Source organism: Theropithecus gelada, chromosome 6 (genome assembly GCF_003255815.1).
Source record: "Theropithecus gelada isolate Dixy chromosome 6, Tgel_1.0, whole genome shotgun sequence".
Taxonomy (NCBI): domain Eukaryota; kingdom Metazoa; phylum Chordata; class Mammalia; order Primates; family Cercopithecidae; genus Theropithecus; species Theropithecus gelada.
Window position 1 is genome coordinate 34575514 of NC_037673.1, and position 13526 is coordinate 34589039.

General features: G+C 43.7%; 1 protein-coding gene across 3 annotated transcripts in view; it reads right to left on the reverse strand.

The window, feature by feature from the left end:
- Positions 1 to 1315: 1315 nt before the first annotated feature.
- AGXT2 (alanine--glyoxylate aminotransferase 2) overlaps positions 1316 to 13526 on the reverse strand; it is a 42885-nt gene continuing 30674 nt past the window's right edge. For all 3 annotated transcript variants that reach the window (XM_025388369.1, XM_025388370.1, XM_025388368.1), the window contains 3 exons: positions 11871 to 12020; positions 5588 to 5686; positions 1316 to 1456 (listed from right to left, as the gene is read on the reverse strand). In XM_025388369.1, the coding sequence (XP_025244154.1) occupies positions 1349 to 1456; positions 5588 to 5686; positions 11871 to 12020 (357 nt within the window). In that variant the 3' untranslated portion in view covers positions 1316 to 1348. The remainder of the gene's footprint in view (positions 1457 to 5587; positions 5687 to 11870; positions 12021 to 13526) is intronic.

The following is a 13526-nucleotide window of genomic DNA, read 5'->3' on the forward strand; positions in this document are numbered from 1 at the left end:
TTAGGAATTTAGTAAAATATGAAAAGGAAACAATAAAACTCAAACTTAAACCTCCCGAGTAGCTGGGATTACAGGCATGCACCATCACACCTGGCTAATTTTTGTATTTTTAGTAGAGACAGGGTTTCGTCATGTTGGCCAGGCTGGTCTTGAACTCCTGACCTCAAGTGATCTGCCTGCCATCGCCTTCCAAAGTTCTGGGATTACAGGCATGAGCCACCTCACCTGGCATTTTGACTACTCTCTAATCTCCCTTTTGAACAAAGAAAGAATAGGACTCAGGCTGAGAACATTTGTAAAAATTGCATCTTGCTAAAACTGAATTACATTGTTTTCTGCTCACTCTGTTTTTATGGTTACTTTCTACTTATGACAAGTAGGATTGATTTATCATTTATTGTAATTACAGAAAGTTTACTGTACATCTTAGTAAAAAAGTCAAATTAAGGAAAAATATACCTAAGACAAGTGGTATGCCTCTATGGAGAAATTATATAAGTGTGTATTCTAATGACTAGAGTTTGGGAAATTATGGTCTTTGAGAGTATTGCAATAGGAGTAATAAGGGTTCAGACCAGAGTAGGGTGTTGTTAATAGGTAACGACAAGAAAAGAAGGCTCTGATAGATGTTTTAAGAGAGTTAAAGGAGAGGGAAACTTGTTTCTTTGAGGGTATTTTCTGCCTCATTTCTCAGGATGGTTTTGACCGTAACAGTGAAAAATAAAAAAGTCTTATACAGTGGAAGGAATTTATTACCTCATATATCAAGAAGCCCTGAGGTAGGGTGGCTCCAGGAATGCTTAAGTGAGTAGCTCATTGACATCACTAAGCACTTTGCTTCCATCGATCTTCCAGCCTCACCAAAAAGGGTTGTCCTCATGACTTCAAGACAGCTGATATGGTGCCAGGAATCTCATTATGGACATACGGTGTTCTCAGTGCAAGAATAAGACATCTCTTCTTGAGCTGAAGAGTGAGGGATGAAGCAAACTTTCCCTGAAGGCACCTCCACCAAAATATTTTTCTTCAAGATTTGTTGGACAAAAATACATCACATATTCATGCATAAACCAATCACTGCAAAGGGGAATCAAATTACCATACCTAACATAAACTAATTAGGATTTATTCTCTGAGCTGGGGAGATCTTTTTGCTGAAGAATGGAGTTCTCAAGATAATAGGGGCTCTGCTAATAAATATGGTTGGTAGGCAGTCAACCATGTCTTCTACAGCGCCTATGGAGAGCTGCAGGTGTTCTCTGGATACCAGTGGTTCTGAAATTCTTCAAATTCACCCTTGAACGTAAGTGGCAAATTCTTGAGACTTGTGGTTTTATTTCTGAGAATGTTATTTAGCTCTTCTTTCCATGTGTTGGGTTAAGGCAGAACGAAATACTTCTGTTGCAAAATCAACTTCTGGTTTAGTGATGCACATTGAGGGTGCAATGCGAAATGTCTGAGGAGACACCGGAAAATAAGAAAACAAATCATCAGAGAACCAAATATGACTTTGAGGAAATGCACTAAACTAAAAATCCAAAACCTTGTGTTTAGGACGTTTCTCATGTTCCTCTTGGTTTGGCTCCTCCTCCCTCCCCAATGCTGGATCCAGGCCATTCACCCTCCAGTCTCCACACAAACCCTTGTACAATTTGGCTCTGCCCCTTTTCCTTTTTGTCATACATTTACCTCCCGTCCTTTCTACACCTTCACTGAAGTCTTAGGCCCCTCTCTATACTCCATTTCTGCCCAGGGTGACTTCCATGTCCATATGCGCAACCCAGCAAACTCGCTTCTCACTGCCCTTATTGCCACAACTCCCAGAATCTTCATGTCCACCCCTCTGCATCCATTCACACCCATGACCAATGCCACGAGTCTCCTCGTCACCAGGAATAACTCAATTTCTGATTCCCCACTACAGCTCTCCTTTTCATGAAAACTTCAGAATCCTCATTCACTCATTGTCTTCAGGTCTATTGCTCCACTCAGGTCTCCTCTTTCCTTTCCACCCAGCTCAGAACACAGAATTGACTGAAGTAGGCTTGCACTTGCTCCTCATTTTGCTTGCATTTCTACCCTTCTGCTGCACCCACACAGTCAATCCCAGCCCTAATAAAAGATTTTATTAAGTGGCTTTTCTCCAATCTAGATGGCTGAGAAGAGTTAGAGAAAAATCACGCAACTAGGCTGAGCGATATGCTAGATATTCAGGGTCTCCAACTTCTGTGGGTCCCTCCAACTTTTCTTGTTCACTGTCCTTTTTCAATCTAAACCTTTATCATTCCTCTCAATTTCCTTACTCAACTCCTGCACCTCTCCCTCTATTTCATAGACAATCAGGCCTCATACTTCTCAGAAAATGGAAGCTGCCAGGCAAGATAAACTTGTTTGCTCTTACACCCATTGTTATAACCTTACCTGAAGGCTCAGAGAACAAGATGTATTTGCTGTTCAATTCCAAATTGTCCACCTATGCCCTTGACCCTGGATTCTCCCATCACCTTCACAGGAAACACCCCTTCAGCTTCCCCTTAGCCTATAAACAAGCAGGCTTAAAGCTCTCATAACCCCCATCTAGACCACACCAAATACAAATCTGTGTTGACCACCTTGTCCCCTATGGCTACCTCGCAAATGCTTTCTTCCTGCTTTTAGCCACAGCATTAAAAAGACCGGTTGGTGCTTATTGGCCATTATTTATCACTTTGCCCTTCCCCCATTCACATCTCAATTGGCTGCAGTCTGACTTCTGCTGCATCAACTACTCTACTAAAGTTACCTGCAAGTGTGGAATTCACTGGGCATCTTCCAGCCCTCATCCTCTGTGGCCTTCTCTGCACTTGACTCTTTGGAATTCCCCACCCCACTTCCTGAACCTCTCCCGTCTCTTTCTTCCATGACTTCACACTTTTCTTACTCTCTTCATACCTGTCCACGCTTTCTGCCTCTACCTGGGCAGCTTTTTCCTTCTCCTGCCCTTTATTATTATTATTATTATTATTTATTTATTCATTTATTTTTTTGAGACAGAGTCTCCGTCTGTTGCCCAGGCTGGAGTGCAGTGGCACGATCTCGGCTCACTGCAACCTCCGCCTCCGGGGTTCACATGATTCTCCTGCCTCAGTGGACTCTCTCTTGCTCTTCATACCCACATTCTGTGTGTTTTCCAGGATTATCCTCAGAATGTCTCCTCTATCTTTACTACCACAGTTGAAGTTCAAACAGCGTCCTTGGCTCCCAGAGGGACTCCCTGTCTCCAGTCTTGTCCCCTTAGATTTGTCCTCCTCAGAGGACAGATTCTGAAATCAGACTGCCTGAGTTTGGCTCCTGGTTCTGTCATTACTTAACCTCTCTGTGTGTCTTTTCCTTTATCTGTAAAATAAGGATAATAATAATAATTGTTTTACAGGCTTGTTGGGAGCATTGAATGAGTCAGTTTATGCAAAGTGTTAGGACAGTACCTGACAAGCAGGAACGGCTTCATACCACCTCCACTGACTACCTCAAGCCTTTGCGCTAGCCACATCTGTGTGGTGCAATGTGGTGTGCAAAATCAGTTATTTGTACTCTGCCGTGTTTCATGCACAGTTTGGTTGTTTATCTCATTATTTAAGATTCTGCTAGCCAAAAAGCCTGGCCTGGAAGTCCCTTCTCTCTCTCCCTTGAATACCTTTGATAATTTTCTATGTATTTGACTTTCTCTCCCACCAGCTCCATGAAGGAAGGAACAGATCTTGTTTATCACCATATTAGGTTGGCGCAAAAGTAATTACAGTTTTTGCAATTAAAAAAAACTCACAAAAACTGCAATTACTTTTACACCAACCTAATAGTTTCAGTTTCCAGAATAACACCTGTTGCTTAGCACATAACAAATTTTGCCAAATAACAAAGGAAGAGCTAAGCAAGTACACAAGTATCTCATGTCTTTATAAATTGTATGTCTTAGGATTCATAATCATTAAATTATGCTATCTGATTTGTACAGAAAAATATTTACGACTAGGACTAGAAAAAAAATCACGGACTAGAAAAAAAATCACGGAGCACATCCCAGCAAAAGTGCTCATTCTGGTTTTGTTGTTTGAGCTGGGAGAACTTTAAGTCTGTTTTGTTTAAAGGGGAAGTTGGGGAAAAGTTGAAGATGCAAGAAAACATGGGGATGTTTCCTTGAGTGAAGGTGGAGGGAGCTTGGAGAAACAAGCACACAGACGGAAGATCTAGATTTCAACAGGAGAAATGTCTCATTTCTGGAACCTTCAGGGAAGGAGGTGCTATGATCTGGACATTTGTGCCTCTGCCCCTTGAATTCCTGTGTTGGAACCCTAACTCCTAAGGTGATGGTCTTGCAAAGTGGGGCCTTTGGGAAGTGATTAGGTCAGGAGGGCACAGCCCATGAAGGCCCAGGGAGTTCTCTTGCCCCTTCTGCCATATGAGGTCACAGCTGAAAGATGGCTGCCTAGAAAGAGCGCCCTCACCAGACACTGAACTTGCTGGCACCTTGATCTTGGACTTCTCTGCCTCCAGAACTATGAGGAATGAATTTCTATGATGTATAAGCCACCCAGTCTATGGCACTTTGTGACAGCAGGCTGGGGGGACTAACACGGGGAAAGAATAAATGTGGGGACTGATGAGTTTATATAGAGGTTTTGCCTGATAGTTTCAATTTTATCTGAGAAGTATGAGGCAAGAAGTAGGTATTTCAGTATCCACTGAAATTGTGAGAGGCAGGGATGGAGCAAGGAAACTGGGAAGGATGAGGCATGTTTAAAATGGGAAAGAAAGTTGACAAAGGACAGGACAAATTAGGGAGGAGCAGATGTTACCTTCTCTCTTAAGTCTCTGCCCTGGAGCCCATTCCTGGGGAGGGGCCTGTTGCTGTGAGGGATTGAGGGGCAGCTCACTTCACTCACGGCAGCAGCAGCCCTAGGGCAGTGCGTGCAGGGCAAGCCAGGGTTCCCACTGTGGAGCTGGGCGTGGCTTTTCAAGGAAGGGAGTGAGGAGGGCTCCACTCGCTGAATCTCCCAGCCTAAGGGTGAGGGACACCGGCTGTGGCTGATTTTGAGTTTGGCATTGGGGGCTATGCCCAGGTGGTCCTCCATCTCTCCGACAGGCGTCACCCGGGCCTGCCAAGGCTGTCGGGTTGCTCCCGGCCACAGAGGCCACTACGGCTTAGCAGGGTCACCAAGTCAGAACCCAGGGCTGAGCTAAGAACGGCCAGAATTGCTTTCACAGGGACTAGGATTAATTATACAGGAGATAAATTATTTATAGCATGAATGTGATGTTTCTTATCATCCGTATTGTAAATTGTCTGCTTTGACCATCCTGTGTCTGCCTCTATCTTTACCACAGAGCCGCGACTACCAAACTATTTTCACTCAGCGCCCCCTCGTGGCCCGAGAGGTGCACTGTCCCCGCCTTTTTTTTTTTTTTTTTTTTTTTTTGCATACCCGAGCTTCATCCCTAGATGACATGTGGCTGGGTACCCCGGCACAGTTGTGAAGAAACTGTGACCAGCACTAGGAAACCAGAGAGACTCCTACCTAGAGCGATAGGTAAAGACCAGTCTTTCTCTTACCTGAGAAAAAATGCCGCCTCTGCCAACGAGGAGCCCCATGTGCTTGCAGTCCTCATGGATCTGATTCACTTCTTCACGGGGAAGAGGTCGGCGGCTCATCTGTAAATATATTTTTAGAAAGCTTTCTATTTGGTGTTGGAATGGTTACAGGAATTATTTCCAAGAGAGGAAAAAGGAAAAACCCTCCAGCCATCAATGCCCCTCTTTTTTTCTCTCTCTCCCTCTTTCTCTCTGTCCTCTCCTTCCCCTGTAATTAAATAAAGTTGCTAATTGCTGAACCAGATTTTTGGAGGATGTTATTAAAAATGTTTGTTTTTAATCCCAATTCATCCCAAATTCCCAAAAGACAAAATGAAGTTCTGTGCGGATAGTCAGTGAATCTTAGCTTTGCTAATGGCTGCCTTGGGAGTCTGGTTTCTTAATAGCTAAATTTGGAGTCTGTTTTACGTGGAAATTCTCCTTAACTTTTCACTTTGTTCTGCCCATGGAAAGGGCTCATTTCAAAGGCCACGAAATGGCTTAGAAATTGCGCAAAGGCACCAGCAGCCTGAGCTTTCCCTGGGCAGGGCGGTGGGACAGCTGAGGAGCTAATTTCCCTGCTTGCAGGACTTGCTCTTTCTCCCCCAAGACTGCATCCTCCAGGGTTAGGAAAGGTAAGTGCTTCCAGGAGCCGAGAGGCTGTTCAGATCCCCGGCCATCCAAAGCAGGTCCCCTCCCTGTGGGGTCAGACATTGAACTGACTTGCATCCTTTCTGTGCATCTCTTGTCTTCCCAGTCTGTGAGTACAAATGTCTCCCTCTGACTTAGTCATGTTATACCTGACAACATATCTGCATTACCTGGAAGGCTTTCAGACGACAGATATTTGGGCCTCATGCTAGGCCAATCGAATTAGAATGTTTGAAGTAGGGCTTAGGCATCTGCATTTTTAAAATGGTCCTCAGGTGCCAGGGCTAAGCCCTGCTCTAATTTTTCCACGATGAGCGCTGAGGCGTGTTGCTGCCATGGTTTCTCCGTAGCCCAGCCTCACTGAGCTTCTGCACCGGGCTGGTTCTCCGGTTTTAGATGCATAAGACATGAACCTTGCTCTGGGTCAGCCCTTGCGATCCTCGTGAGGTAGGCGGGGCCCCTCCAGTGTGCCCAGCTTCATTACATCCTCCGCACTTCCTACCCACCCTCGCTCTGGGCTTTGCCATCCACTTCCTTCTTCCCACCAACCCCAGATCCAACTCTTTCCCCAATCCTCTATTTCTTGTAATAAGAAGGGACCTCCTAGAGAGATATGCTCATTTTGGTCTGTCTTAAAGCCTTAAGATAAGCAAAATACATATTCAAACTTTCAGACTATTGGATCAGAAAGGAACGGAGGGAGAGGGAAGGACTAGAATCTTCTCATTGACCCCAAAATGCTATCATGCATTCCTGCTTATGATTGATTGGAAAGGGTCAATGAAAATAATTTAGGGCTAAACTGTGAGAACTAGAAGGGCATTAAATATGATTCGAGAGGCCAGAGGGACCAGAGAGTAATCTGGAGGGAAGGTTGGATTGGGGGTTCAGTTCTTTTGTTGTTGTTGTTGTTTTGATTTTTGAGTCAGAGTCTCACTCTGTTGCCCAGGCTGCAGTGCAGTGGTGCAATCTCGGCTCACTGCAACCTCTGTCTCCTGGGCTCAAGTGATTCGCCTGCCTCAGTCTCTCGAGTAAGTGGGATTACAGCCACCTGCCACCACACCTGGCTAATTTTTGTATTTTTAATAGAGATGGGGTTTCACTATGTTGGCCAGGCTGGTCTCGAACTCCTGACCTCAAGTGATCCACCTCAGCCTCCCAAAGTGCTGGGATTACAGGTGTGAGTCACCATGCCTGGGCCAACATGACAGTTTTGAATGGGCGGAGTCTGTGTGGCTTCACCCAGCCTTGCTCTGGGCCAGCACCCTCTTGGCTCCCTTGCCCATTTTATTCCTACCTGGCCTCAACTGCTATGGCTAATTGAACATCTTGTATGCCTTCTTCAGGGAAAAAAGCAGAGTCTGAAACTCTACTGAGGCTAAAGCCATAGCGCAGCCTGCTGAGGCCCTTGTGCCCATGCCTATGCCCCAACTACTTGATAATGAAGTGGGCATGCTAGTAATTCAACTTCTTGATGAGTGTGTAATGGAACGTCATGTTTATCTCTTTTGGTGAATCTGTATTTAAAGAATTATAAACTTAATATTTGAAAATAATTCAAATGTTCTGGAAGTGCATAAAGTAAAACCAGAACATTTCTCCACTTCCTATCCTATTTCAAGGGACACCTCCTATTAACAATTTGGTGCGAAGCAGATACTTTTTCTACGCATGTAAATACATCTATATGCATGTTTAAAAGAATAAGTCATTTTATAATGTCTAGCAATTTCCTTTTAATAATATATAGTATATCCTGGACATCTTGCCATGTCAGTATATTTGGACCTAGTCTTCTTAAAGGTTACCTAGTATCTCATTGCAGTAATTTGCTCAATCTCCTAATGTTGAGCATTTAGGTTGTTTCCATTTTTTCATGGTTATAAACAATGCTGCAAATATTCCTATTCATACATATTTTTAGACACTTTTGAAAGTATTTCTTTGGGACACACTTCTAGAAATTGCCAGGTATGTTAGCCCATTCTTGTGTTGCTGCAAAGGAATACCTGAGACTGGGTAATTCATAAAGAAAAGAGGTTTAATTGGCTCACAGTTCTACAGACTGTACAAGCATGGCTCCAGCACCCACTTCTAGTGAGGGCCTCAGGAAACTTACAATCATGGCAGAAGGCAAAGGGTGAGCAGATGGGTCATGTGGTGAGAACAGGAGCAGGAGAGGGAGTGAGGAGGTGCCACACATTTTTAAACAACCAGATCTCACATGAAGTCACTCATCACCAAGCCACTGATGAGTTATCTGCCCCCATGATCCAAACACCTCCCACTGGCTCCACCTCCAACACTGGGGATTACATTCCAATCTGAGATTTGGAGGCGACACGTATTCAAACCATATCACCACGTAAAAATGTATAGACATTTAAAATTTGGAGAGCTACAGACAAATTGCTGTCCAAAGAGCTGTACCTCCTTACCAACAGAATATGAGAGTACCTATCCTGGGTGATGCTGGACAGCATTATAGCAAAGTTCTTGGGTGTTATAACTACGTGAATGTGGTATGATGTGTTGCAGGGGCCTGAAATTAATCGACAAACACAAAGCACTCACCATCTATATGTTTCCTGGTCTCAAAAGTGTAAACTTATTTAGGAAAATAAGATATTTATACATAAAAAGTGAGTAAACAAATACAGATTAAGTGACACAGACTGAATGTCTGTGTCCCTCAAAATTCATACATTGAAACCTAATATCCAAAGTGAAGGCATAATATTTGGAGGTGAGACATTTGAGAGGTGATTAGGTTACAAGAGTGGAACCCTCATGAATGAGATCAGTATCCTCATAAAAGAGGCCCCGGAAAGTTCTTTTGCCTCATTTACCATGTGAGGGCACAGCAAGAAGGCACCATCTATGAACCAGAAAGTGGGCCCTCGTTGGACACCAGGTCAACCTGCTCCTTGTTCTTGGACTTTCCAGTCTCCAGAACCATGAGGAATACATTTCTGTTGTTTATAAGACATCCAATGTATAGAACTTTGCTATAGCAGCCTGAATGGACTAATATAGTGGGAAAGATCTTTTCAAAGCAGTTCCTTAGACAGTGAGTACCAGAGGAATTCTCTGAAGGGTGGATCTTTTGGATAGAGCAGAAGCAAAGGCAAGCTTTAAGGAGATGTGATGGAGAGCTTGATCTTGAAAAAGACTAGGATTTCCATAGGTAGATATAGAGGGGAAAATACCATGTTCCATGGTTGAGGAAAAGTTTGAGTGGCATTTGGATTTGGAGAGTGAATGGCATTGAGCGCACAGTGAGTAGAATTAGGGGATGTAGGAGCTGGGATTTAAATCCAGGTGGTCTGCCCTTAGAGCCCATGCTTATATTAACAAATGGTTCAGCGAAGAGAAAAAGAGCCCCTTCTATAGATACTACTTTATAACCTCGCTCTAGTCTGGATATTTGACCCTCCAAACCTCAAATGGAAGTTTGATCTCCAGTGTTGGAGGTGGGTCCTAAAAAGAAGTGCTTGGGTGGTGAGGGCAGATCCCTCATGAATGTCTTGTGCTGTCCTCTCCATAATGAGTTCTCATTCCATTAGTTCCTTCTAGAGCTGGTTGTTGGAAAAAGCCTGGCACCTACCCACCCCTTCCTTCTTGCTTTCCCCTTCTCTCTCTCATCATGTGATCTCTGCATATGCCAGCTCCTCTTCCCCTTCCACCATGAACAGAAGCAGTCTGAGACCCTCATCAGATGCAGATGCTAGTGTCATGCTTCCTGTACAGTCTGAAGAAACATGAGCCAAATAAACATCTTTTCTTTAGAAATTACCCAGCCTCAGATATTCCTTTATAGCAACACAAATGGACTAAGAAAAACCTGTTTTATTGTTTCCACGATATAGCTTGCACATATTTCCATGTCACATATATATCTATGCCATTATAGTGGGGAGATGCCATAAGCTAGCTTGTTTTGTACGAATGGTCATCTGGGAGGGGGGTTCTGGTGTTTTACTAAGACAAAGTTGTGATGAACATCTTTGTTCATCTGACTTTAAGCACACAGAGGTTGGGTTCGGAACAGAGAAAAAGGAAGAACTCCTCCTCTCTCATTGGGCTTTCCTCTCTCGAGTCTACACTTTGAGGAGTATAGACAGCTTTGAGGGAACCCCTTGGGTGGAGATTATGGTGAACTCTTCTGAGCCTTGCAATAACTCTTGTACTTGTCCACACACTTAAATACGTTATAGCTTATTAGAAGTTCTCCATTGTAGAAAGCAAGTTGGGGTCAAAACAAATAAATAAATAAAATGACCCGTGAGCTGGGGATCTTAGTCTCATATTACCCTTTGTTTACTTTCCTGGTGTCTTCCCTTGGCTTTCAAATCTTATTTAAACATCCCAGCTTTGCACTGGCTCTGAAATGTGGTATGAATTGAAGAGACTTATACTCATGTCTGGTCTAAAGAGTAAAAAATTGAGCATCAGTACTTCTAAAGTAGAATGGTGGTAAGACCAAAGAGCTAGAAATTGCTAGGGAAAGCTGGATCCCTGTGGACATGAGGTTAGTCTGGCTACTCCTCCCTTCTCCCAAGATTCTCCTGCTCTTCTCAGGCTTTGATTTTATGGAGGAAAGGCACAATTTCCTATGGGCATTTACTCTAGGGACTGCAGTAGAAACAAAGGGAAATATTTGAGAGATATGGCAGAGAAGGAATCAATGGGTCTTGATGTTGGAAACAAGGGAAGAGGAGGAGTCAGATGATTTTGTGGTATGGAGGCTGAGTAATTGGAAGAATGGTGGAGGGTGAGAAACAAACAGTGATCTTGGGAGAAATATCTGGTTTGGGGGAAGATGCTAAGTTCAATTGTTGTTATGATGAGTTAGAGGTCTCAGTGGGCAACATTCCTCCCTGGTTACTTGGGAGGTTGAAATCCATTCACAAGTAAGTAAGCATTCAAACAAACAAAAAACTCAACGTGAGCCAGGCACGGTGGCTCACGCCTGTAATCCCAGTACTTCAAGAGACCACGATGGGCAGATCACTTGAGGTCAGGAGTTTGAGACCAGCCTGGGAAACATGGCAAAATCCTGTCTCTACAGGTGCGTGCCTGTAATCCCAGCTACCCGGGAGGCTGAGGATCGAGAATAGCGTGAACCTAGAAGGCGGAGATTGCAGTGAGCCAAGATAGCACCACGGCACTCCAGCCTGGGTGACAGAGTGTGACTCTGTCTCAACAACACCAAAAACAACCCCTAATATATATTTAACTTCCTCACCCCAAACCTTCACCATAACCTTTCCTGGCCCTTCTTTCTTACTTCCTTCTGTTTCTCCCCAAATAATTTCCTCCCTTCCCTGTATTTCTAAGTATTCAGTCATTGCCTATGCTCTTTGCCTAGGATGGCAGGGATAATGTTGGTTTCTTTTCCCAAATGCTCTCCCTCATCCCTCTAGAATTCTTGGTGATCTGTCAACATTTTGTTCATACTCAACACTCTCTACTAATCTCTAAAGGGCTTTGCTGAAAGCTTGCCATTTGTATGTGCTCTCTCCCTGAGAGTAAACGAAGTTTAGCTAATGTTTCCTCCTATATCTCCCGCTGGCCCAAGCAGCTGCAGAGAGAGGAGCAGATCAGCACCTACCTTATCCTGCACCATTTCTATGCCTATCATGAGGCCTTTGCCTCGAACGTCTCCAACAATTTCAAACTCATCCCGTAGCTTAGCAAATTTTAGTAACATGTAGGTCCCAACTTCTTGACTGTTTTCCTGTAGATTTTCTTCTTTAATCACCTGTTGAGAGAAAGCCCCAAATGATCTCACATGGCAGAAGTTTTAAGACTGACTGAGAATCGTGGAGAAGTCATTGGACATGGCCCTCTTGTAACCTAACCAAACAGAATCCAGAACAAGTCTAGTGTGACCACAAGGACTACAAAAAGATTTGTCGTAAGGAGAGAAGAAAAGTCTTAGGGGAGGGGATATGCTTCTGCCCCCAACTCCCTCACCTTCAGAGGTGGCTAAGAATTTAGGAAAGAATAGGCCAGGTGTGGTGGCTCACACCTGTAATCCCAGTACTTTGGGAGACCAAGGCGGGCGGATCACAAGTTTAGGAGTTCGAGACCAGCCTGACCAATAGGGTGAAACCCCGTCTCTACTTAAAAAAAAAAATACAAAAATTAGCTGGGCTCGGTGGTGGGCTCCTGTAATCTCAGTTACTCAGGAGGCTGAGGCAGGAGAATCACTTGAACCTGGGACGTGGAGGTTGCAGTGAGCCAAGATGGCGCCACTGCACTCCAGCCTGGGTGACAGATGACACTTTGCCTCAAAAAAACAAACAAAAAAATAGTTTAGAATAGAATAAAAGGTATGTCTCAATGCAGTTGAAAATGTAGATTCTAAAATCCCAAGGCTTGTTATTGTCAGGTTTTGCTGAGAACTGGGATATAGTCATGAATAGGATGAATGCTCTGAGGAAAGAAATCTCACAGGTGCTTTCCCTACTGGAAGATGGTGACCTTTGCTCAGCAGTCCTCAGCCAGACGTGGGCTCTCATGGCCCAAGCAACTTGGTCTGGGGCTCTGGCCTCTTTGTCTGAGCCCAGAGCCAGGGCACTAGAAGATATAAAATGATTTTTATCTCAGTTCTACTTACAGCAAACACCTGGGGTTCTTGACAAGACACATGAAAAATACTGTATTTTTATTTAGCTGACAATACTTGCATGACTCCAGGCAAACCTTGTTATTTTTAAAGACCTATTTGTTCACCTAAACCTTCTCTACCTTCTAAATTGGTTGAGGTAACAAAGCACTTTTTAAAAGAAGTTGGCAATGTCAGCTCATGTTTGTAATACCAGCACTTTGGGAGGCTGAGGTGGGTGGATCACTTGAGGTTCGGAGTTTGAGACTAGCTGGCCAACATGGTGAGACCCCATCTCTACCAAAAATATAAAAATTAGGTGGGCATGGTGGTGCATGCCTGTAATCCCAGTTACTTAGGAGACTGAGGCATGAGAATCTCTTGAACCCAGGAGACAGAGGTTGCAGTTAGCCATGGTTGTGTCCCTGCACTCCAGTCTGGGTGACAGAGGAAGAATCTTTCTCAAAAAAAAAAAAAAAAAAAAAAAAATTGGCAATGTCCACAAAGTCAAATAAATGACACATTCCTACCCATACTTTCTCATCTCATGATTTGATTGTTTTCGAAAATAACTATTTAATTAGCAAGGGCAGCATTTACTTATTTATTTTTGTTTAAAAATACTTTTAAATTTCATTTTTTTGGAATAGGTAAATC